The 23492-nt window shown below is 44.7% G+C and overlaps 1 protein-coding gene across 1 annotated transcript in view; it reads left to right on the plus strand.

Moving 5' to 3' along the window:
- Window positions 1-1873, plus strand: part of COL15A1 (collagen type XV alpha 1 chain) — a 93640-nt gene extending 91767 nt beyond the window's left edge. The window contains exon 41 of the mRNA XM_087822784.1: window positions 791-1873. Coding sequence (XP_087678910.1) covers window positions 791-1004 — 214 coding nt within the window. The 3' untranslated portion in view covers window positions 1005-1873. The remainder of the gene's footprint in view (window positions 1-790) is intronic.
- The last annotated feature ends 21619 nt before the right edge of the window (window positions 1874-23492 follow it).

Raw genomic sequence — 23492 nt, forward strand, 5'->3', positions numbered from 1 at the left:
CAAAAAGGCACTTCTGCTCTCTGAGCCTCAGCTGCCTCAGCTGCCTCAGCTGTCAAATGGGCAAGATAATTATATCTATAGAGTAATTGTGCAAATAGAATGATAATTGTGAGAACATCTAGAGTATAGTAGGCACAATACGTGGTAAGTAATGTTACTCTTGGTGATCTTTTAACCCTATGCTGTGAGCCGCACTCATATCCTTTGAAAACTGTGTATGCTATTAAAAATAGAACAACTCAGCAAACCTTTCCTCAGCATCTACTCTATGCCACACCTGATGCCAGATCTGGAAGGGACAGTATCTACAGGGCTCCCAGCCTACAGGGGAAGACAGACGTAGACAGGCTGTGATTCTAGACAGAACATTGTAATTGTAAAATGAAGAAGCAGATCAGATGATAGGAGCAAGAGAAAATACTCACTATTCTTGGGGGTGAGAATCATGAAGTCTTTCTGTAAGAGGAAGTATTTAATGGACTTTGAAAGATGAGGAAGTATCTATCACTGGTCTGAAAATGAAAGAGAGGCTGCTCCAGACTCAGGGACCTCATGAGCAAAGGTTCAGATTCACATAGCACAGGGTATCACTTAAGAACAAGTACAAGCTGGATGTGGCTCGAACACAGTGTGTTCAGCTAATTGGAAAGAGCACTGAGGATGGAGAGATGATGTGGGATCAAACCATGAGGGGCTCAGGGGCCTGATTTGATTCACTAGGCTTCTGCCAATTTGTTCACTGAGATATGCCATGAAAAAGAAAAAATAACCTGACAAAATTGCTTTTTAGGCCCCAGAAGGTCGTTTGGCATGGCTCCAGTCTCCATGGAGTGCGTCTTGAGGATAAGTACTGTGAAGCATGGCGAACTGCCGACATGGCAGTCACGGGATTGGCCTCCCCACTGAGCTCGGGGAAGATTCTGGACCAGAAAGCGTATAGCTGCGCTAGTAGGCTAATTGTTCTCTGTATTGAAAACAGTTTCATGACCGATGCTAGGAAGTAATGACCTTCCTATGATCCTTAAGAGTTTCCCAATTTTTCTTATGTGAAGAGTTGACACTGAAATCTAAAATGTTTAAATGTTGTAAATATTAATTTTTTATTATACATTCATCACAACAGCAACCAAAGAAAACATACCTCAGTACACTCAAAACTGAAGACATCAAGAACTCAGATCAAAGATAAACATCTGATCCATATATTGGTGCTAGATTCTGCAGGAGACCCCATGCAGTGTGAGCACATCCCAACACGGCCAAGGGCACCTTGCAAACAAAGGCCTTGGCATTCTGCCGACTGCATCCTTCAGAAAGTCATTTCCTCCTTTTAACCATTGTTGTTGAGTGTAAGATGTCCTTCATGTTTTCTTACAAAAGTCGGTGTTTAGAAATGTTACCCCTTTTTAAGTTATGTGCAGACCAAATGCTTTATTCTTTAATATACATCCGTCATTTGCAACTGCTGTTCATACAGAGATACAGAACTGCTCAAATGATCCTAACTGTAGTTTCTGGTAATATCAGACTTCAATGTTTTTATTTTCTAAAATATTATCATCATGCTTTAGGAGTTTTATATTTTTGCTACAATCATATTTTAGTATGGCATCTGTTTATATCACTCTGACTTGCTGGAAAAGTTTAAACTCCAAGTTATCTGAAACTAGAAAAGAAACAACACATAATTACTACCTTTCCCTTTCTCCCCCCCCCCCCGATTTTATGATTTCCATTTGGCAACTCTTGAATTATAACTGCGATTGAACAAACGGGTTTGTGAGGATGACTCTCCTGAGATTCCTATATCTTCATGCAGTATATGTTGATTTTTTTTTCCCATTTAAGTGAACATAAAAGCATCTTTTCCAGGCGCTGTCTTTGGTTTGACTTTCCCCCTTGGTTCCTTTACCCTCTGCCACTGATGAGGAAGTGGCCCTGGGGTGATGTACTCCCCCATCACTGCCACTTGTGTAGTCCTCAGGGATGACAGGAAACAGGAAACTTTTCCCGTCATGCTCAACTGCTCCTGCTGCTTCTCTCCCACGTGGAGGGGGCAGAGTGGGGTGGGCAGAAGAACCCCAGTGTGGGAAATGGGGAACCGACTGTCTCAGCATCGGACTTTGGACAAGCCTGCTTTTTTCTCTCAAGAAGGTTGGGATAAAATAAGCATAATACCAGCTCCCAGCTATTACACATCAGACTTGTTATAAGCCCCATTTACCTTTCCTCATAACTCTGCAAGGTAGGTATTTCTACCTCTACTTCACAAATGAAAAAACAAAGTTGAGGGTCAGGAGGTCACTTGTTCCAGGTCGCACAGCTGGTGAGTGAGGGGCTGGTTTCAGACTCAGGGCCTGTCTCATTCCAGTGCCAGGGTCTTTGAACGGAACCACCGCTCAAGGCTGCCCATCCCCTCCCTCTCGGCTCTGAATCTGCCTCTGGGCTCGGCCCTGAGGGAGAAACAGTGTCACCAGGCAAAGGGCAGGCTGGGATGTTTCCTCCCATTCCGCTGGGCTGGCTCAGAAGCTCGGCCAAGGGAATCCACATGAACAGTCCTTGAGGTAGGAAGGAAACTGACCCCCCAAAATCCAGAACCTCCACTTAGGGACTTCCTAACTGCAGGAATGATAAGAATCTCTCTAATGAGTCACGGAATGAAGACAGTTATAGATTGGAAAGCCCCAGAGGTGGGTTGTTGAGGACTGGGGAGTAACTGGGGGCTGGGGTGCCTGGCATGGACAGGAACTGTGGAGGGAGGGGAATGTGAGGCTCCTGAAGCCATGAAGTGAAGACACTGTCCATTTCAATCAGAGCCCACCGTGGCTCTGGGTCACACAGGGGCACAGTGAGATTGGGGGGGCGGGGTTCCAGGAGAGCCAAGAGTAGGGAAGACTTCTTTTGCTAACCCCAGGAAGTGGTGTTGAGGTTCATGTCTTCTTCTCAGTCCTCTTTGTGCATCAGAGGAGGGCATAAATAATGGCTCTCCCAGAAGAGACCCTATAACAATCCCAGCCCCATTCGGACTCTGAGAATGATAGTTAATTAAAATCCTGGGCCCGGCATTCAAGACCCTTCACTGAACATCTGTTTTCCTGTCACTTGCCAAGCCACATGGGTCCCTCTGCTGAGCTGTTCATGCCCTGCCCCATCTTGGGAAAGCCTTAACCCCTTTGGTCTAGCCTGGCTCTCTTGCTAATAGCCAGTGCAGACTCTGCTTCCTCGGTGACATCACTCCTTCCCCTGAACCTGTCTAGCTTTAGTCATGCTTCCCCTCTGAACACCTGGTGTGTTTAATACCATACCAGGATCTTGTCACACAACTGAAACACAATGGCTGAAAGGTCTCTAAGCCCTCATTCTACTCCTGAATGGATCTCTAGGCTGGGAAATAGACTAATGCTTTCAGACATAATAAGGGAGGGAAGATATGCCACAAGGAGTTAATCTTCACAGTGCGAAAGGTCTTTGGGTCCTTGCTGAGTCCACGTTGTAGATGCTCAAGATCTGAAGCCCGCAGCGTCCAAGGTCCCCTGTCCAGAAGCAGAACCAGGAGGATAGAAGCAGCTGTCCCATATTAGGGCCAGACCCCATGAGGAGGCTGACTTTGAAAGACACAAAGGAGCAAAGGGACTGAGGAGAGATGGGGGTAGGGAGACAGAACAGCCAGGCTGGATATGGCCACGTGGTGGTGCCTAAAGAAAAATGACAAGAGTCACCCTCAGATTTCTTGCACCCTCTGGACTATACATGGTTTGCACTGTGTTGCTTGAACCTGTAGGGAGTGCAAGTAGGGAGTGAATTCAGGGAACTGTCGGCAGTCCAGTACAGCTGCCTACTAGTCAGTAAGGGAAACACAAGTCAAATTCATAAGAAAGAAAAAAAAGGAATGTTTTGGTTCATGAAACTAAGTAGAAGGACAGAGGATGCAAGAGACTCAAGTAATGTCACTTTGTGTGTTCTTTCTGTGTGTGTATGTGTGAGTGTGTCTTTGCTTCTGCTTTTCTCTGTATATGGCTTCCTTCCCTCCAACAGAGGACAAGATGCCTTCACGTGGCAGGGTCTGTTCCCAGACAGTTGCAGGCTCACATCACTCCCCTCCCCGGAGAGTGGCCACAAAGGAGAGAAGACCTCCTCCCCCCTCTGGGGCTACCTTAATTCCTGGGAAGGACCCTCACACGTGTTGTGTGCCCATGACAGTGACTGGCAGCCCCTCCCAAGATAAGTTGTGCAGAAGGAATAATTCCTCCACCCAAAATACAAGAAGTTTTGCAACGACCAGAAAATGGGGGCTGAGGAGGTTGAGAAGAAAAAAGAAAGAAGAAGAAAGAAAGAAAGAAAGAAAGAAAGAAAGAAAGAAAGAAAGAAAGAAAGAAAGAAAGAAAGAAAGAAAGAAAGAAAGAAAGAAAGAAAGAAAGGCAAAGGGGAGGGGAGGGGAGGGGAGGGGAGGGGAGGGGAGGGGAGGGGAGGGGAGGGGAGGGGAGGGGAGGGGAGGGGAGGGGAGGGGAGGGGAGGGGAGGGGAGGGGAGGGGAGGGGAGGGGAGGGGAGAGAAGAGAAAAGAAAAAAGAAAAGAAAGGAGGAGGATTCCAGCACATACAGCAGTGGGAGGGGGCTGAGTGGGGTGGGGGTGGATCAGCACACAGAGGTGGGAGCACACTGACCTTGAATTCTAGGGTAAGGTGTTTGGACTTTACCCTGCAACTGGTGTGGCACCTGGAAGATTTTAAAAGGTAAGAGATGAGATCAGATCGCCTGCAACCCACATGACTGTGCCGGCAGGGACTGGGAGCTGCCCCCCGGGGGGGGGGGGTCAGTAAGCTCGAGGTGACTTATGCAGTTGCTGACAGCACTCTACAGAGCTATCAATCCTTTTCAGCATAAACATTCATATTTATAAGTATCAACAAATATTTGACTTGCCAAACCGCCTCTGTCATCTGAGGAGATTAAGCAGTCTCAAAAAGGGTACCAGCAGGTCAAATCAGAGACAATGGTTTTTATTAAAAAGAATTATTACAGAAAACAGGAGCTAACTTTTAAAAAATTCAAATTTGTAATTTTGTGAAATGTCAGAGAGTAAAAGAAGCATTAAATGGAATACTAGGAGGACAAGAAATAGTTCTTGAAAATAAAATATGCAGTGGTATGCACTTCAAAATAAAACTGAACTACCCATATATACTATCGAAAACTGAAAACTGATTTAGTGAATGATCAGGTAAACTCATAAGAATTCATATGATCCTCTCAGAACACAGACAAAAAGATAGGTTTATGAGATAAAAAAAGAGAGGGTGATAGGTACAGTGCCTTGATATTTATATAACAGAAATCATAGAATAAGAAAAAAGAATGAATAGAATTGAACAATTAAAAAGAAAATTTCCTGAGCTGAAAGAGTATTACCTATGGATTCAAGTGGTTCATTGAGACCTGGGAAGAATTGTTGTAAAAAATCCACTCAAGGACATGTCTGGTAAAATTTCTGCATTTCAAAGGATAATGTTAGAATCCTATAAATTTTCATATAGGAGATTCAGGCTGGCATTGGAGTTCACATTTGTAGTATTAAAAATCAGAAGATAATGTAGCAATGTGGGACTAATCCTATAGGTTAAGGATTATGATTTTAGCCCAGCCAGCATGGCTCAGTGTCAACCTATGAACCAGGAGGTCATGGTTCGATTCCAGGTCAGGGCACATTCCCCGGGTGGGAACTTGATCCCCAGTAGGGGGCGTGCAGGAGGCAGCCAATCAATGACTCTCATCACTGATGTTTCTATCTCTCCCTCTCCCTTCCTCTCTTTGAAATCGATAAAAACATATTAAAAAAAGAAAGAATTATGATCTTAAAAGTTTGCAGCCAGTCAGACTGAGAACACAAGAGAATTGCTTTCAGAAATATCAAGACTCGAAATTACAGCATCAGGTAACCTTTCTGAGAAACAAACTTTGTGGAATAATTATAACCAAATAAAAGTGAACAGAGAAATATGATCTCTCAGAGTAGAGGGCATTGTAATACATTAAAAAACTCATGAGAAATAAAGTCAGGATAATTCATGGTTATGTCTAATCAGTGTTTCCTAACGTGTAGTACATGTACCACATCTAGACTGGGGTAAGTTTTTAATAGTTATATACTTAATTTCATTTGTGTTAGAAATATATAGGTATAGGGAGCACCAAATCCACAACTTCACGTTTATTTTTATTTGGTCTGAAGCTTAAGTAGGTATTTAAGTTTTAAAAAGTATGTTGGTTTAAAGAATATTAGGTAACTCATTGTACAAATGGCATGTGGTTAAGATAGTAGGCAAATGCAAGAGTTTGGGAAACCATTTGACTAAGTAATTGTTAATTATGTGGCTGTAAAATACGTTCCAGATTTTACCAACTTGTGGTGATAAAATAGGTTCATGTTTCTTTTAAAGCCTAAAGCACAAGCCCAATGTCCTAGATGGGAAAATAGCACAAAGTCCAGTCCTTTTCTTCCTCAAATATTCTTCAGTAATTCTACCTTGACATAGTCCAGGGTTGCTTATATTTTCCCAGAAATCAGATCCTACTCATTTAACTCACATACAATAAAAAGTGCACTCATCCCCCTTTTTTCTTAATCCTCATCTGAGGATATTTTTCCACTGCTTTTCAGAGAGAGTGGAGGGGAGAGAGAGAGAAACATCAGTGTGAAAGAGACACATTGATTGGTTGCCTCCCGCAAGCGCCCCTCCCAGTGTTGGGGATTGAGCCTGCAACCGAGGTCCACGCCCTTGGCTGAAATCGAACCCTGCAGTCCAGGGGCCTACACTCTAAACACTGAGCCAAACTGGACAGAGTGCACTCATCCCTTTTTAATTTTTTTATTTTTACTTATTTTTTAATTTATCTTTGTTGTTGAGAGTATTACAGATGTCCCATTCCCCCCCACCACCCAATTCACCCCCTCCACCTCGCTCTGACCCCCTCCGCAGACCTTCATCCCGTCATTGTCTGTGTCCATGGGTTATGCATATACGCATATAACTTCTTTGGTTAATCTCTTCCCACCCTCCACCCCCCTTCCCTCTTTCTTCTGAAATATGATCATCTGTTGCATGCGTCAATGTATCTGGATCTATTTAGTTCATCAGATATTTTGTTCATTAGCTTCTTCTTAAAGAAGACCCTTCAACATTTCCTGTAGTGCTGGTTTGGTGGTGATGAACTCCTTTAGCTTTTTCATATCTGTGAAGCTCTTTATCTGATCTTCAGTTCTAAATGATAGCTTTGCTGGGTAGAACAATCTTGGCTGTAGTTCCATGTTTTTCATCACTTTGAATATTTCTCGCCATTCCCTTCTGACCTGCAAAGTTTCTGTTGAGAAATCAGCTGTCAGTCGTATGGGTACTCCCTTGTAGGCAACTAACTGCTTTTCTCTTGCTGCTTTTAAGATTCTCTCTCTGTCTTCAACATTTGGCATTTTAATTATGATGTGTCTTGCTGTGGGCCTCTTTGGGTTCCTCTTGTTTGGGACTCTCTGTGCTTCCTGGACTTTTAAGTCTATTTCTTTTCCCAGGTAGGGGAAGTTTTCTGTAATTATTTTTTCAAATAGGTTTTCAATTTCTTGCTCTCTTTCTTCTCCTTCTAGTACCCCAATAATACAAATGTTGGGCTTCTTGAAGTTTTCCCAGAGGCTCCTTATACTATCTTCATATTTCTGGGTTCTTTTTTCTTTTTGCTCTTCTGGTTGGTTTTTTTTTGTTTCTTCATGTTCCAAATTGCTGATTTGATTCTCAGCGTCCTCTACTGTTGATTCCATGTAAATTATTCTTCATTTCAGTTCATGTAGCCTTCATTTCAAATTGGTACTTTATTATGTCATCGATTTTCTCAGTTATTTTCATAATACTCTTACTAATATGGTTGACAGCATTCTTATAAACAAAATTCTGAACTCTGTATCTGTTAGCTTGCTTGGATCTATTTCATTTAGTTCCTTTTCTAGAGATTTCTTCTGTTCTATCCTTGGTGACATGTTTCTTTGCCTCCACATTTTGGCTGCTTCCAGGTGTTTGTTTCTGTGTATTAGGTAGAGCTGCTATGTCTCCTGGAATTTGTAGAGTGGCTTTGTGTAGTAGGTGTCATGTAGGGTCCAGTGGCTCAGCCTCCCCAGTCACCTGAGCTGGGCCTTCTAGGTGCTCCCCTGTGTGGGCTGTGTGTACTGTCTTGTTGTAGTTGAGCCTTTGTTGCTGTTGGCGTCACTGAGAGGAATTGACCCCCAGGCCAATCAGCTGTGAGGACCAGCTACAACTACAGCCAGAGAGCTACTGTACTGGAGACACCCCTATGGAGCAGGATTTACTTCAGTGGAGCTTTGGTGTTCACCAAGTGTGCCCCTGGAGTGTGTCACTTGTGGATGTGGTAGGGTTGTAATTCAATGTGGTCAAGTCAGACCACCGGGTGCACTATCTCTGGGGCCTCCTGGGAGGTGCAAAGTCAGCCTCTGCCAGAGCCTTGCCCAGGGCCACCCAGCATGGGCTACACAGCAAACCGTAGTTGGCTGCTACTTGTGCTGGGCTTGGCATTGTCCAGGAGAGGCCAAGCTATGAGCCAGTGCAGGCTGCCGCTAGTACCAGGCCTGGGGCCACTTATCAAGCTGTATGGGGCCCGCTGCTGCTTGTTTGAGAGATTTTAGGAAATTCCTAAGCCTGAGACTCGAGAGGCCACTTGCACAGAAAAGTCCCTGGAAATGGCTTGAATGAGCTGCAGGTAGGGAGGGGCGGGGCCCCTGGGAATCTCGAGGCGGGGCCAAAGGTGTGGGTCAGGTGCTGGCGATTCAAACATGGCGCCTGCCCACTGGCTGTGTGCGGGGAGGACTCGCCAAAGGAGCCATGGCCTCCGCCAGCCCTTCTGCCTGGGAGGAAGCTGCCCCTCCAGCTCTCACCCCGATTGCAGGCAGGTTAGTTCCTCCCCGAGTGTCCCAGGTCCTTTCAGGCTGCTGCCCGGCACTGGGCTCAGCGGGAGCATGTCTCAGTGAGTCCGTGCCAGGCCCTTTAAGAGGAAAGCCCAGGACTCCCGCAGCCTCCGCGACCCTCAGGGACAGTCCCCGCTGGTTTCACAGCCCAGAGTTGTGGGGACATCTCTTTTCGGCCCTGGAACCCTGGGCCGGGGGCCTGGTGTGGGGCTGGGACCCCTCACTCCTCTGGCGAACCTCCGCCACCCAGATTCCCTCCCAGGTTTCATCCTCGGCTGGGTGTGGGCCCGCGGCCGCGTCTCTGCAATTCAGCCCCAATCTGCCCGAGTCTCCGCCCCTCCTTCCGGTCTCGGTGCTTCTTCAGCTCCCTGGTTGTGGGGCTTCTGTTGAGCCAGATCTCAGGAGGTTCTGAGTGATGGTGGTTCTGCATTTAGTTGTAATTTTGCTGTGGTTGCGGAGGCGGCGGGTGCAGCTGTTACCTACGCCGCCATCTTGTTTCCTCACTCATCCCCTTTTTAAAATTTGACAACCAAAGTGACATCTAGCTGCTGAAGTTGAAGGTCTCTGGATGCTGTACATTCAATTCCCCAAGGTCCTGATGCTGGTCAGCCAGTCATTAATTATTTATCGAGCAGATAGGGGTACCAAAAAAAGAGAGTAAATGCTCTCAAGGATTTTATATTCCAGTGGAATATAAATAATGAACATGAGATAAATAATAAACATGCAAACAAATAAATAGATAAATGAATTCGGGTACTGAAAGTTGCTAAAAGAAGACAAAAATAAAGTACGGGGTTTGAACGGGGGAGGGGATGCCGAGATACCCTTCTGAGGGTATCATTTTGGTTGAGATGCTTGAAACTGTTGTATGGCGATGTCTTGATTAATATAAATATATTAATATTAACATAAAACAATTTGATTTCTTACAAATGCTATCCCCCACTATGCTATATTATTTATAACATAGTCTCTTAGAGCGTAGGCCCTTATGATCCTGTGGGGAAGTGTATTAGTTAAGGTGCATGCAAAAGACAAAAAGCTTTAGCTGGAATTCCTGGGCAACAGGAAGAATCCCATTGACCATCCTGCTACCCATGAACAATGAAAATCAGCAGGCTTGCGAAGGTCAGGCGAAGACTGTCCCAAGCAGGAGGAGCCCCAAATGTAAAAGCCTCAATATGCAGACCTGCTTGGTGTGTCTTGGTGGCAGAGAGGAGCTGGAGCAAGAGGAAATGGGGGTGAAGAGAGCAAAACCAGGAAGGCCAGGCAGAGCTGCTTAGCTCCAGGCTCATGTAGGCCAAGGTAAAGGGGTGGGATTTTATGTCTGGTTGTTCTGAGAAGCTACTGGGGGATTTTAAACAGGAGAGGAACATGAACTCTTTTGGGTTTTGTTTTATTTTCAAGGCAGCAAATTATAGAATTGGGTGTATCATTCTGACATTTTTCACTGTCAGAAAGCAGAAAATCAGCTTTAACTCTTTTTAAAAATATATATTTATTTATTCTTCACCAGAGGATATTTTTCAGAGAGAGTGGAAGGGGGAGAGAGATAAAAACATCGATGTGAGAGAGACACATCGATTGGTTGCCTCCCACATGCATCCCAACTGGGGCCAGGGATTGAGCTTGCAACCAAGGTACGGACGCTTGGCTGAAATCGAACCTGGGACCCTTCAGTTTGGAGGCCGATGCTCTAACCACTGAGCCAAACTGGCTAGGGCCAGCTTTAACTCTTTATATACACATCGAGCCTCACAAACACACACTCAACTCCTGCTGCAAGCATTCATTTTATTATTGGGATAGATACAACTATTATATCTACAGTTTTGTCATTGTCAGATCTGTTAGGATAAAAAGTATATGAACTAATTATGTTTTGGAAAGAACATTGTGACTTCTGTGTACTGAATGGGGGGCATGCTGGCAGCAAATGGACCAGCTAGTGAAGTATCGTGCTGATTTAGTTGAGAAGGGCCGATGTCCTGGGCTATGACTGAAGCCCAGGCGATGGTGAGAAGTGGGCATATTTGTGATGAATTTAGCAGGAGCCCTCCTGAAAGCACTTAGTTGTGAGAGAATGATTCCTGGGATTTTGGCCTGGCCAGTTGCCTGGATGGCTGTCCTATTTCCTGGTGTGGGGATGACTCCATAAGTCGTAAGTCATTTTTGATTGTTGGGGTTTTTTTTTATTATTGTATCCCCAGGATCTAGAAGAGTATGTGCCACTCCGTAGGTGCTCAATAAATATGTGGTGTATAATTGAAAAGGCAGTAGTGTGGTCAGGCTATAGTTGAGATGCCTAATGAATATTCTCATGCTCTTGCCACGTATACTGGACAAACAGCAAAAACTCACTTCTCTGGCAGAGCAGCACATCCCTCAGTCCTCCTAGTGGCCCTCGTAAGGCAGGGCCACCAGAGGCTCCTGCCTTATATTATTTAGCTCAGCTGTGCAAAGCTATGAGAAGGCTTCTCTCTCCTTCTCCTGCTTTACTGGATTTCAGTCTCAGCTGATTGGCCCAGCTTTTATCAGTCTTTTCATTCAGTGTTGAAGGCTGGCGGATGGGGTTCTCTGATTGGGCAGCTCTAGGCATCATCTTTGTGGTCAGGGGTCAGGAATCTGTGATTGGCAGCCCCTCGGGAATCAACCCCTAGAGAAGGGGAGGAGCAGATCTGTAAAGGAAGAAGGGGACTGTCCCAGTTGAGAAAGGCTGGACAGGCAAACAAAACAGATTCCTTTTACAAGAAGTCAGATTTAATGCCAGGAACCAAAGAAGGCGTGTGCGTTCAGAGGCTGGTTTTGTTTTCTCTTCTAACCTAAACAAGAAATGAACTTTGTGGGCGAGAGTTGTAATGAGGAAGTGAGCTCGTCGCCTTCCCCTGGAGCAATGTGCTGAAGGGAAATGTGAGAGGAGGCCCTGCGTCCCACCCGCCTGCAGGGCGCTCCTGGAGAAGGTGGCCTTCTCAGGTGGTGACTCAGTGCCCTGTAGCACACCTTCCTCAGCTCTGCTCTGTCCAGTTCTCCAAAGCCAAATAAATAGGAAGTGTGGCAGACTGGATTATTTCAGCAGCAGTACACTTGGGTTTGTTTTCATGGGCATGAGTCCACTGAAAAGCAATTCTTTTTCTCTTGCCTCTTTGCTGCATCAGAGAAATAGAGCCATTTGAAAAAGAATTCAAAGAAACAATTTTGTGGCTTACAAAACGGAATCACAGAGTGACTGCCAAGTTGGCTGTACTATTACGTCATGACTGGTTATTTTTGAACATAAAAATTGTATATATTTAAGGTGTACTACATGTTTTGATATACATAGTGAAATGATTACTGCAGTCAAGCTAATTGACATCCTCTCTCTACATAGTTGCCATTTGTGTGTGTGTGTGTGCATGTGTGTGGTGAGCACACCTGAGATCTACTCTCTTAGCAAATTTCCAGTGCACAAGATTTCCAGTATACAGTATTATTAACTATAGTCCCCATGCTGTACATTAGATCTCTAGAACTTATTTCATGCTACATACCTGCAACTTTGTATCCTTGACCAGCATCTCCATATTTCCCCCTCCTGTCTGCCCCCATAACCATCATTCTACTCTATGATTTTTATGAATTCAAACTCTTTAGATTCCCCATATGAATGAGATCACACAGTATTTTTCTTTCTATGTTTGGCTTTTTCCACTTAGCATAATGTTCTTCAGGTTCATCTATGTGGTTGCAAATGGCAGGATCGCCTTCTTTTTAAGATTGAATAATATTCCATTGTGTAACCATAACTTCTTTATCCATTCATCCATCAACAGACACTTAGGTTGTTTCCATGTCTTGGCTATTGTGAATAATGCTGCAATAAACATAGGAGAGCAGCTCTCTCTTGAAGGTACTGATTTCATTTATTTTGGATATAGACCCAGAAGAGGAATTACTGGATCACATGGTAGTTCTGTTTTTAATTTTTAAGGAACCTCCATACTATTTTCCATAATGACTGAACCAATTTATATTCCCACCAACAGCATACAAGGGTTCCCTTTTCTTTACTTCCTCTCCAATGCTAGTTATCTTTTGTCTTTTCTATAATAGCCATTCTAATAAGTATCAGATGATATCTCATTGTGGTTTTAATTTGCATTTCCCTGATTATTAGTGATGTTGAACATCTTTTTATGTACCTGTTGGCCATTTGTATGTCTTCTTTGGAAAAACAGCTATTCAGGTCCTTTGCCCATTTTTAAATTTGTTTTTTTGTTGTAGTTTTTGCAATTGAATTGTTTGAGTTCTTTATATATTGTAGGTGTTAACCCCTTATCAGATATGTGGTTTGCAAATATTTTCTCCCATTCTGTAGGTTGCCTTTTCATTTTTTTAAAAAAAATTTTTGACAACTTTTTATTTATTTTATTTTATTTATTTTATTTTATTATTTTATTTTATTTTATTTTATTATTTTATTTATTTAAAATATTACAGATGTCCCTTTTTCTCCCCAATGTCCCATTCCACCCATCCCAGCCCCCTCCCCGGTCCCTCTCCCCACCATTGTTCGTGTACTTAGGTTGTGCATATAGCCTTTTCATGCTGTTGTTTCCTGGGCGGTGCAGACATTTTTTAGTTTGATGTTGTCCCACTTGTTTATTTTTGCTTTTGTTGCCTGGTTTCCTATCCAAAAAAAATCATTGCCAAGACCAATGTGTCAAAACTTGTTCTGATAGCATAGTTTATACGAAAATCAGCATGCCAGAATCAGAAGGAGTCTAAGAGATCAGGGCCAACCCTCTCATCCTACAGAGAAGGAAATCAAGGCCCAGAGAAGGGAAGGGAGTGATTCAAGGGACCCAAGGAATTAGAGGCAGAGTGAGGTCTAACACTGAGGTCTTCTGATTGTTGCACATGGATCTTTCCATTAAATCACTCAAAGATGCTCAATAAAGTAAATAATGGAGTGTCTGCTACAAATTTACTTCTAAATGTCCTTGCAAGTAGTTGATGTGAAATTTCAACCTGCTGCTGCAAGTGAAATTGCTAAATGAATTTGATTCTTGCATGCCAAAAGTATCTCTGCAAAGATGTGACTTTGTCCTGGTTTAAGCACAGGATATTTGAATTCAGCACCAGGGACATGATCTCACCTCCCAATGGCTGTCTCTGAATTTCTGTGGTCAAAGGTTGTCTTCCTGAATTGACTGCTTGACTGTGTCTTTATCATGTCTGGTACCTCTGGGTTTCCCCAGTGACTGTTAGGCTGTGCTGCTCAAGACTGGCCCCCACGACTTTTTCCTTGCTTTCACAGTGAGACTGTTGGCTCAATTGCTCCTTCAGATGCCCCTGCCTCTGTGCCCTGCCTCCTGATCAGCCTGGATACAGCAGCGATTTTCCTTGTTCTTCGGCTCCTTATTAGGTTAGGCCACCTGGCTGGAGATGGGAGGGAGGGAGGAAAGGGAGGGCAGGGTACCAATTTGCTGTGGGATCTCCAAGGTCTGGCTACATCCCTCCATTGAAAAGCTCACTTCCTGCCAATCAGCTCCCGTCACAGAACTCTCTCTCCTGTTACCAGTAGCTCTTCCTCCCCACAGTTCAGGCCTGGGCTGGTAACAGCAGGAACCCTTCGGGGTTCTGCATTGTCTCTTGTGGTTTCTCCTTACCCTTCATCCATTTAAAAATAATCCATTTATTAAAGGCTCCTCAAATGACCCCATTTCAGTCTTCAGCTGGCACTCTGATGAACTACCTGGCTCCAACCTGTCTCAATCTCCCCTCGTCTCAGGGACATACTCCATCCCAAGAGAGATCATGTTTAGAACCTAAGTTCAGGAGTCGGTTTATGTGCAGGGCCCTTGAACCTGGACTCCTAACAGCGAATTCTCCTAACCTGGAGCTTTAACAGGGAATTGTCGCCTTATTCCAAAGAATAAACCTCCAAGACCTTAAGGCGAACTCTTCCCATGGAGATGGCAAGGAGCCAGAGACCAGGACCTTGAGCAAGGAGCCCGCAGAGCTGGGCTGGCTGTCACGGCTGGGGTCAGGTGTCTCACAGGGAATGGTAATCCTGAAGGAGAGCCTACTCTGGCAGCATCAGAAGCCAGCGCGTTCCTGTGGCTAAGAGCTGGGGGAAGGGATTCATGTCCACTTAGGTCAGAACACTAGGGAGGGGCAGCCCCTGCCTGGGCCCAGGGTGACAGTGGCAGTGGTAGTCCTGCCCCAGGGAAGGGGCTCTCAGCACCAATGACCCCCTACCCCATCCCCACCCCCACCAATAGCCCATTAGTTCAAGGTCCTTGTGCCTCCCACCACCTTCAGCTAGTCACAAGCTATTCCGTAGTAGCCAGTGTCATCTTCATTTCTATCCTTCACTGTGCTAGACACAAAATATATTAGACTGAAAATAATTTACAGTCACTTACAACCTACTTCCTTCAGGCCCCCACTTGAGCACAAAACTCTGTGGGACAGCAGTTTCTCAGGAGAAACAGACAGTTGCAAAGATACCCAAAGTGATAATATTATCTCACATTTTTTACAGTGTTTCACAGTTGGTCTGACATTTTCTCATGCATATCATATCTATCGATTCTCACAATAAACCTATGATATATATGTCTATCTATCTATCTATCTATCTATCTATCTATCTATCTATCTATCTATCTATCTATCTATCATCTATCTTATCTATCTATCTATCTATCTATCTATCTATCTATCTATCTATCATCTATCTATCATCTTTCTGTCATCTAAAATGTTATCTGAAGAGCCTCAGGCTTCAAGAAATAAAATGACTTATCCAAGGTCATATAACTAGCAAATAAATTGCTTCTTTATATTTCTTATGATCTCATTGTATAATATATTTGTTGTAATTATGTCTGTCTTCCACTTGAGTCTGTGAGCTCATTAAGCATAGAGTCCACGGCTTATATTTTTGTCATACATACCAATAGGTGTGTGTCTACCCATATGTGTGCATACACTGAACCTTTAACGTTTAATGAATAATAAAACAGCCATGTGTCCACCACTTAGATTAGGAAATAAAATGTTCCCGTAACTGTGTCTCTTCCCTGTATCTTTCTCTCTCTCACTCCCCTAACCACTACTCTGAATTTTGTCTTTATTGTATGATTGTTTCCTTAAAAATATATTATTTACTTGTGTATGTCATTTAGCTTTATATAAATGGGCACATGGGCTATTCATCCTCACTCCTCCCACACACACCTTCCACAGACACTGTCCTGCACACAGTAGGTGCTTGGGCTAGCCTGGCCCTGGCATGACCAAAAGCATCTTTCTGCTCCCTGTGATTGACAAGGCATTCAAAAAGTCTGGCCAAAGGCTGCAGTTGGGTTCTGGGTAACAAAAATCACAGAACAAAGCACCTCAGGGTGCCCAGCTGTATCACATGCCCATATTGACACTCCAGGGGAATCCTTGGTAGCCACAAATCTGATCTATTTAAGGGGCAAGTCCCTGTAGATTGCCTTACTACTTGAAGCTGGAGTCCCACATTGGAGCTCAAAAATCTCTTCTCTCAAGGCCTTCCTTCTAAGTGACAAGTGGCAAACACCACCCCTGTGTGCTTAACTACGCTGTGCTCTCCACTAACCCAATTTCACTTCCTTCTACACTTCCCTCTTAAATTCCTAGAGAATTTATGAAACATTTTAACAACTATTTAAACAATGCAAGCAGTTTATGCAAGCCTTAAGAATGGCATTTTTCTAACTGTGAGCCATGACCCATTAGTGAGTTGTGAAGTCGATCTAGTGGATTCCGATCGAGATTTTAAAACATTAAAATTGAGCATCGCCCAGTCAAGGAGCCAAGATTACAAAATATTAGAGTTTGTTCCCAGTAGCAAAAGGTAAATATTATTTTGTGAAAGTTTTCCTCCAGCTGTGTGTGTGTGTGTTTCTGTGTGTGTACTAGTCACAATGTAAAATTCATTTCCTCCTATGGATCATGTCCCAAAAATGTGTGCAAACCACTGCTCAAGAGAAACTTTGCAGAGGACTTTAGCTGCTTACTCACCTACCACCTATTCTCTCTGTCCCCTATAGTGGGAGAGCCTCATGGTTTGGATGGGCTCTAAGAGTGTCCATGATTGACCTAAGTTAATTAGCATAATTCCAGTTAACACTATTATTGGTTCAGGAATGGGCAGTAATCCTAGGCCTAGCCAACCAGGACATGTGGGGGGAACTTGACCCAATTAATCTAGAAATCTGTCTCTTAGAAAATTCAACCAAATCCTTTAATAGGTCTGCAAACCTTACAAAGTAAATGTAAGATTTGGACAGAGCCCCATGCTTGCTCGTATGAAACACAAAAGGACCATTCATTGTCCACCCCACCCCCACCCCAGACCGGAACTTGCTGATGAGAGAGAGGGAAAGACCAAAAAGAACAAACAAATAAGACACAGGGTAATTTCCAAATTACATCATCAATAACCTACTTATAAAAGTCATGGTTTTGCTGCCCTAAAGAGAGCTTTGTAGGTGACCACAGGTCGCTCTCAAGCTCTAGGTTCCCCAGGGAGTGGTTTACATATTGGAAGACCTGGGCACTTAGGAGACTGCATTCCTGGGGAAACGGGGACTTGGAAGTCCTCAGCATGTCCGTGGCAGGGGAAGGCAGAGGGCATTTGAGGTTGTCCAGGAAGAGTTATAAATTGCTCAGAGTGAGACGATCTGGGACAGACCCCGAGGAGCAATAGTGCTCGGGATGGACAGAGGAAAAAGTGGTAGCGAGAAGACCACCACCACCTCGCTTGCTCTGTTGCATCGTGATGACACAGGCAGGAGCGGCTGACCCTCTGCTGCTGCCTCTGACAACTTGCGGAGACCTGGCCCACATTCTCCCACCAGACTCGCAGGGCTTCAGGGATAGAGATTTGGGTCGTGGGAGGAGTGGATGGAGAAGGCTAGCTGGATGTGTGTGAAAATGGACAGGGGGCCCCTCGGTAGGATGGAAGAGGACCCTTAAAATGCGATTCTTGTGGCACCATTAAAAATTTTCTTTGCAATAAAAACTTTTAAGACTTTTGTTTTCTTGGGGAAGTCAGACCGTAGTTTGTTTTGATGAGACATTATAATGGGGATTAGGAGGTGGTCCAGCTGTATTAGCGTCACAATACTATGAGAGGTACTTCATTATGTGCAGTCACCTCCCTCACTAAACTGTGAGCAACCAGAAGAAAAAGGAGCTGAGCTGAGACAGAATGGCCTACCCGTGTTTGAGGAAGAAAAGAACAGTTGAGTGGAAAGATCTCCTACTGTAGTCTTTTCCCGCCAGGGCACCTGCCCTTCCCCACTCAACCCAGCCCGTCAGGGCGAGGAGAGGGAAAGCAGCATATCCCGGGGACCTGACTGCACACTGGCTTTTCATTGGAATTGGAAGCAAGGGACCCACCTCAGAATTAATATGGAGTCGTGCGTAAATGGAACTCTCCTATAGAGTGTGGGGCAGAATCTTCCAGAAGCTGAGACACACAGATTCTATAAGTTTGGTAGACTTTCAGCATTTTTTTTCTTTAATTTTCCTTAGCTTCACAGTTAAATTTCTTTGAAAAGTACCTAATTGTCTCAATTATCTTACTGGAAGTGAAAAAGGAGTTTGGATTACATTCTGGGGCCTGAAGGAGGAATCTAGAACTGTCCTCTGGGGAGCTGGGTGCAATGACTCAGGGGGCAGCTCTGTCCCTATGTGAGCAGTGCTCACCCAATGCTCAGGTGCTCTGAAATCTTTCTCAAAACGTGCCCTGGCCTCTGCTTTTGATTCACATGAGATGCTTTGCAGAACTTCACTCTTGCAGCTTCATCAGCCTCGTCAGCTCAGCTCAGCCCAGCAAATAGAGCTATGAAAGTACCAAGGTTCTTCAAGAAATAGCTCTACCTTCCCTTTTTCTCAGAACTCCAAAGATGGCTGGGCTCTGGGCCTCTCTGCTATTTCCTGGAAGTACCATGCATCCTAGTTCTGAAGAGCTCATGAGTGGGAAACGCTACTTGCCTTGGGTGTAATTAGTTCACAGAACCTCTCTCTCCAGCTTTTGTTTGGTCTAGTAAATTTAGTCCAGCTGACTATTGGTGCTGAATGGGAACATGGGGAGCCTTGGCCTTCTTGGTAGTTAAAGTTCAGGGTGCATGTGGAGAGGTCAAAAACACAAGGCATCAGGAGGGTTGTTTTTTGAGCTGAAGTCCTGAGATTTAGGATGCTGAGTGGCTGAGGCCTGGAGATTGATTGGGAGAAGGGTAGTAATCCTTCCCCTTGGGAGCACTCACTGTTCTGCTCAGGGATTGAAGGTAGAGGCTTGTAATCAACAGCTGTTGGTCATTGTCTGCACGGCATCCTGTCTGGTAATAGGAACCTGGTGATAATTCCTCTGGGAAATGACTCCCCTTCAACCACTGGTGCCATATGGGTGTGGTGGGGTTACCAGACACCTGCCCTATCCATCCTGATCTGCACCACAGAACACAGGTGACCAAGGGTTAGCTGGTCACAGTGCCCCAGGACACTGGCTTCAGCAACTGATACAAGGCAGTGGCTCTCCACAAAAGGTGGTATTTATTGTTCCCTACACTCCTGTGCTGGAAATGGGAGTCAGGTGCAGTTTTGTTGTTATCACAATGATTGGGTAGCCCTTCTGGCATTTAATGTCCAGGGATCTCAAACATCGGCAATGCCCTGGACAATGCCCCATAACATAGAATTGTCCTCCTCAAAATGCCAGTAGCTTCTCTGTTGAGAAACCCTGACCCAAAGGATGGGCACCTGACCCCAGCTGGCCTATTAGAGTCTGTCCCTAGGATTTTGTTTAAGAATGTCTGGCAGGAGAAGGTATGGGCCATCCTCTCTACCCCCTAATATATGCAAGAAGATGTCTGAAGGAGAGAACAGGACTACACAGAGAAGAGGCTGAGAGAGAGAAATGAGAGCTAATGACAGCGTTTGCCCTGTTCTCTGTTATGACAGCCAATCTCCTCCCTCCCTCTCTCCCTGCCTCCCTTCCTCCCCCTCCCTTCCTTTTTTTCTTTTCTTCCTCCTTTTCTGTTTTGCTTAAGCCCCTTTGAGTTGGGTTCCTTCCACTTGTAACCCAAAGAATTCCAAGCCCCCTGAGGCTTCAAGAGACAATGTTTCTCCTCCCTGGCCACTGACATAGGGGATCAGATTTTAGAAAGCAGCTTTAACTCTCTCTCTATTCTCAAACATCCCTCCACATTTTCTACAAATAAGGAGATAGGTCCAGAGAAGGGCCACAGAGCAACTTAGTGACAGAGACCAGACTAGAAGTCAGGTCTCCTGCCTTGGAACTAAGAATGAACAGCCTACTCTCACTTAATAAGATCAAAGGTAAGTTCTTGTCCTGGGGGTGGAGGTGCAATTATGTCCTTAATATGATATTGGGCTCTCAGGGGAATGCTGAGATACACAAAGGGGCGGTTCAGGCCCTCTGGGAACTTTCAAGCTGGTTGGGGCCACCCTGGGTCCTGTTGGTTTGGTTTAAAAAGTGGGATATTCAGGTGGAACTGGGGCACAGGCACCCAAGATAAGGGTCAGAGAATGTCAGGCCTGCTAAGGCTCATTCTCCTTCTCCCTAGTTTTTCCAGTTTAGGTAACATAACGGCTCTCTAGGATCTCCCATTTCTTCTGCAAAAGACCATCAGGAGACAGTTGGCATCTCTCTTTGGCCCAGAGAATTTTTAGAGGCTCCTTGTGGCCAAGACACTATAATTAGGTGGAGATGGGATCCTTTGTCTTTCCCCTGTAGGCAGGAAGGGTTTATGCAAGGCTGGTGCTTGACTGACTTAGGTGGGTGGAGGCTGCACAGGGGGCAGTGGGGAGCCTGCTTGCTTTAGTGCTATACTGGATCCGGAGCTGCTGGGAGATCTGATCCCCCGGACCACCCACTATTCACCCTGTCCTGCACCCCCACCTTCCCGCTCTCCACCTCCACACCAGCTACACAGACAAACTGAAAAGTCACTCTGGTTTTGCTTGCAGTAGAATGCAGTCTTAATTGCTATAGATATCAAAGAGAATTCAAACAAAAGCTATTGGCAATAGAGTACAAGAGAAATTCAGCTGCTGGTGCTATCTCAGTTTCTCCAGCTGTGAGAATATGCTCACAGCCTGTCTCTCTCCCTCCCTCTTTCAAGCTGATTTTTCCAAATGCTTGGGTTGCTTTACGAAAACTTAGAAGTGTTTTTGAGTATTTTCTTTTGTTTGGTTTTCACTTGAACTTTTGTTAGGAATGTCCAACTTTAAACACACCAGGAGCACAGGATTTATCCTCTGCTGTTTCTGCTTTGGAGAAATTTCTTTAGGTTCCTTAATTTATGATCAATTTTGTAAATGCCTCGTGGATACCAGGAAACAGAAGTGGGCTCTGCTGTTTGTGCGTGTGAACCTGTGTGTGTGTGTGTGTGTATGTGTGTGTGAGTGTGTGTGTGCATGTGTGCATGCTTAATCTTGGTAGTTATCCTCACTTGTTCTTTGACTGCTGGATCTGCCAAGTAGAGTTGTATTATGCTCTCCCCAGTATTGCTGCTGTGTTTCATTTTAATTCTCTCATCAACTGTTGTTTTGCATGTGAATTTGTGTGTGGTTGTGTGTGTCTATAAAATTAAACTTGTGCAGGTCTCCTACAAAGAGGCCACGTGGGCATGCGCTTCATGTCTTCTGGCCTTTTTTTCCTTTGTGCTTTTTCAAAACGTGATTAAAGGGAAATTTGAGCCAAGGGGAAGGGGTAGTGGCAACCTATTGAATATCATCAATTTGTTTTGACCACAGGGAATCTTCCTGGCTGACTAGGGGGAAAGCTAGCCTCCCCCTGAGACAATGCAACTGGATAGGGCAGACCAATAGGAGGAAGGGTATAGGACCATAGTGAGACCATGAGACTGACTAGTCAGGCCACAACCAAAGAAAGAGTGACAGATGACACGCAGTCAGCTCCAGAGATTCTAGCGAGGAACTAGAAATTTAGACAGACAGAGAACAGCAAAGGGTGCTGCAAAGGCAGAGAAAACTACATCAGGAGGTTGGTCCGCACAGAGCAAACACTCAACCATGGTGCTCGATTTGGGCCAGCGATTCCAGTCTTACAAGGGGGAGTGATAAAAAGGAGGCTGGGCCAGATGGAGGGGTTGTGGACAACACAGGGGACAAGTGCCACAGCCCAGACATGGGAACACAGCAGAAACCTAGTTGTCAGCCCACTGGAGGGTGAGTCCCAGAGAGCAAGGCTGGGACGAGTCAAGGTCAGCTGTCTGAGGGCAGGACTGGTGCAAACAGAGCCACAGTCCAGTCCGTAGCTGTATGACTGCTTCTCGGGGTCAGACAGAAGGTGGCTCAAGCCTGCTAGCCCTCAACCCTAACGGACAGGGCCAGGGAGTCGGCGATACGTTTTAGTTCTGTGATGATGAGGAGGTTGGTGGAGGCCGCAAGATGTGTCTCCAGGGAAACGGGACACAGTGGGGAGAGCTTAATGCATTTCTAGCTGTCTTTGTGATCAAGCAGTCAAAATTAAGCAAAGATTAACTACCAGGATTAAATATGCACACACTCACAAGTTTGCATGCACAGAAAGGAGTCCACTTCTGTTTTCCAGTATCCATGGGACAGTTATAAAATTAATCAAAATTAGTAAATAAATAAAGTCCCCAAAGCAGAGAAAATATTTATCCACAGTGTGTTTAAAATTAGACATTCATAACAAAAGTCTAAGAGAAAACAAAAACAAGACAAAACAAAAACATTTTTTTAAAGCAACCCAAGCATTTGGGGAAACCAGCTTGACAGAGGCAAGTGGGGATAGACAGCCTGTGAGCTGTTTTTGATGTTTGAAAAGGAGCAGAGACAATGCCAGAAGCTGAATTTCCCTTGTACTGTCTTGGCAAAATAGCTTTTGTTTTAATTCCCTTTGGTACCATAACCGTTACAACAGTATTCTGCTGTCACAGAAAATTTGATAGTGATTTTTTAAATGTTTGTGGATGGAGGAGGTTAGGTAATAGGAGTTGCATTCCTCATAATTGGTAGATTGACCCTTCCATGGAAAAACACTAAAATTCCTGGGGAAATATGTCTTTCTAAATGCACTTATATGTTGGCAAGAAAGTAAGAGATTCTCAGGCCAAAATAGTAAGTGAAAGAAGGAACTCAGCAGGGTAACTGGAGCACTGCAGCTGGCTGTGGCTCTGGGCACATTTATTGAACCAGATGAATTTGAGCTTCTCTTGTCCGGCCTCACAGAGTACAGAGAATCACAGGGTACAAAGATCAGGGGCCACCCACGGCCCCTGGACACCTCCCCCATAAAGATGAGACTCCAAAGGTCTACATTCCCAGTAAAAGGATGAACAAGATAAGTACTGACCCCATCACCCACCAGGGGGTTGCAAGAACCTAGGTGCTGAGTAAGAAAAACAAAACGAAACATCATCATTGGGAATCCAGAACCACAAGCTGTCCCTCATATGGTTTGAAGCCCAAATTCATGATACCTGTGTGTTCTAA

This window comes from Miniopterus natalensis, chromosome 12 (assembly GCF_054644295.1).
Source record: "Miniopterus natalensis isolate mMinNat1 chromosome 12, mMinNat1.hap1, whole genome shotgun sequence".
In the NCBI taxonomy this organism is placed as follows: domain Eukaryota; kingdom Metazoa; phylum Chordata; class Mammalia; order Chiroptera; family Miniopteridae; genus Miniopterus; species Miniopterus natalensis.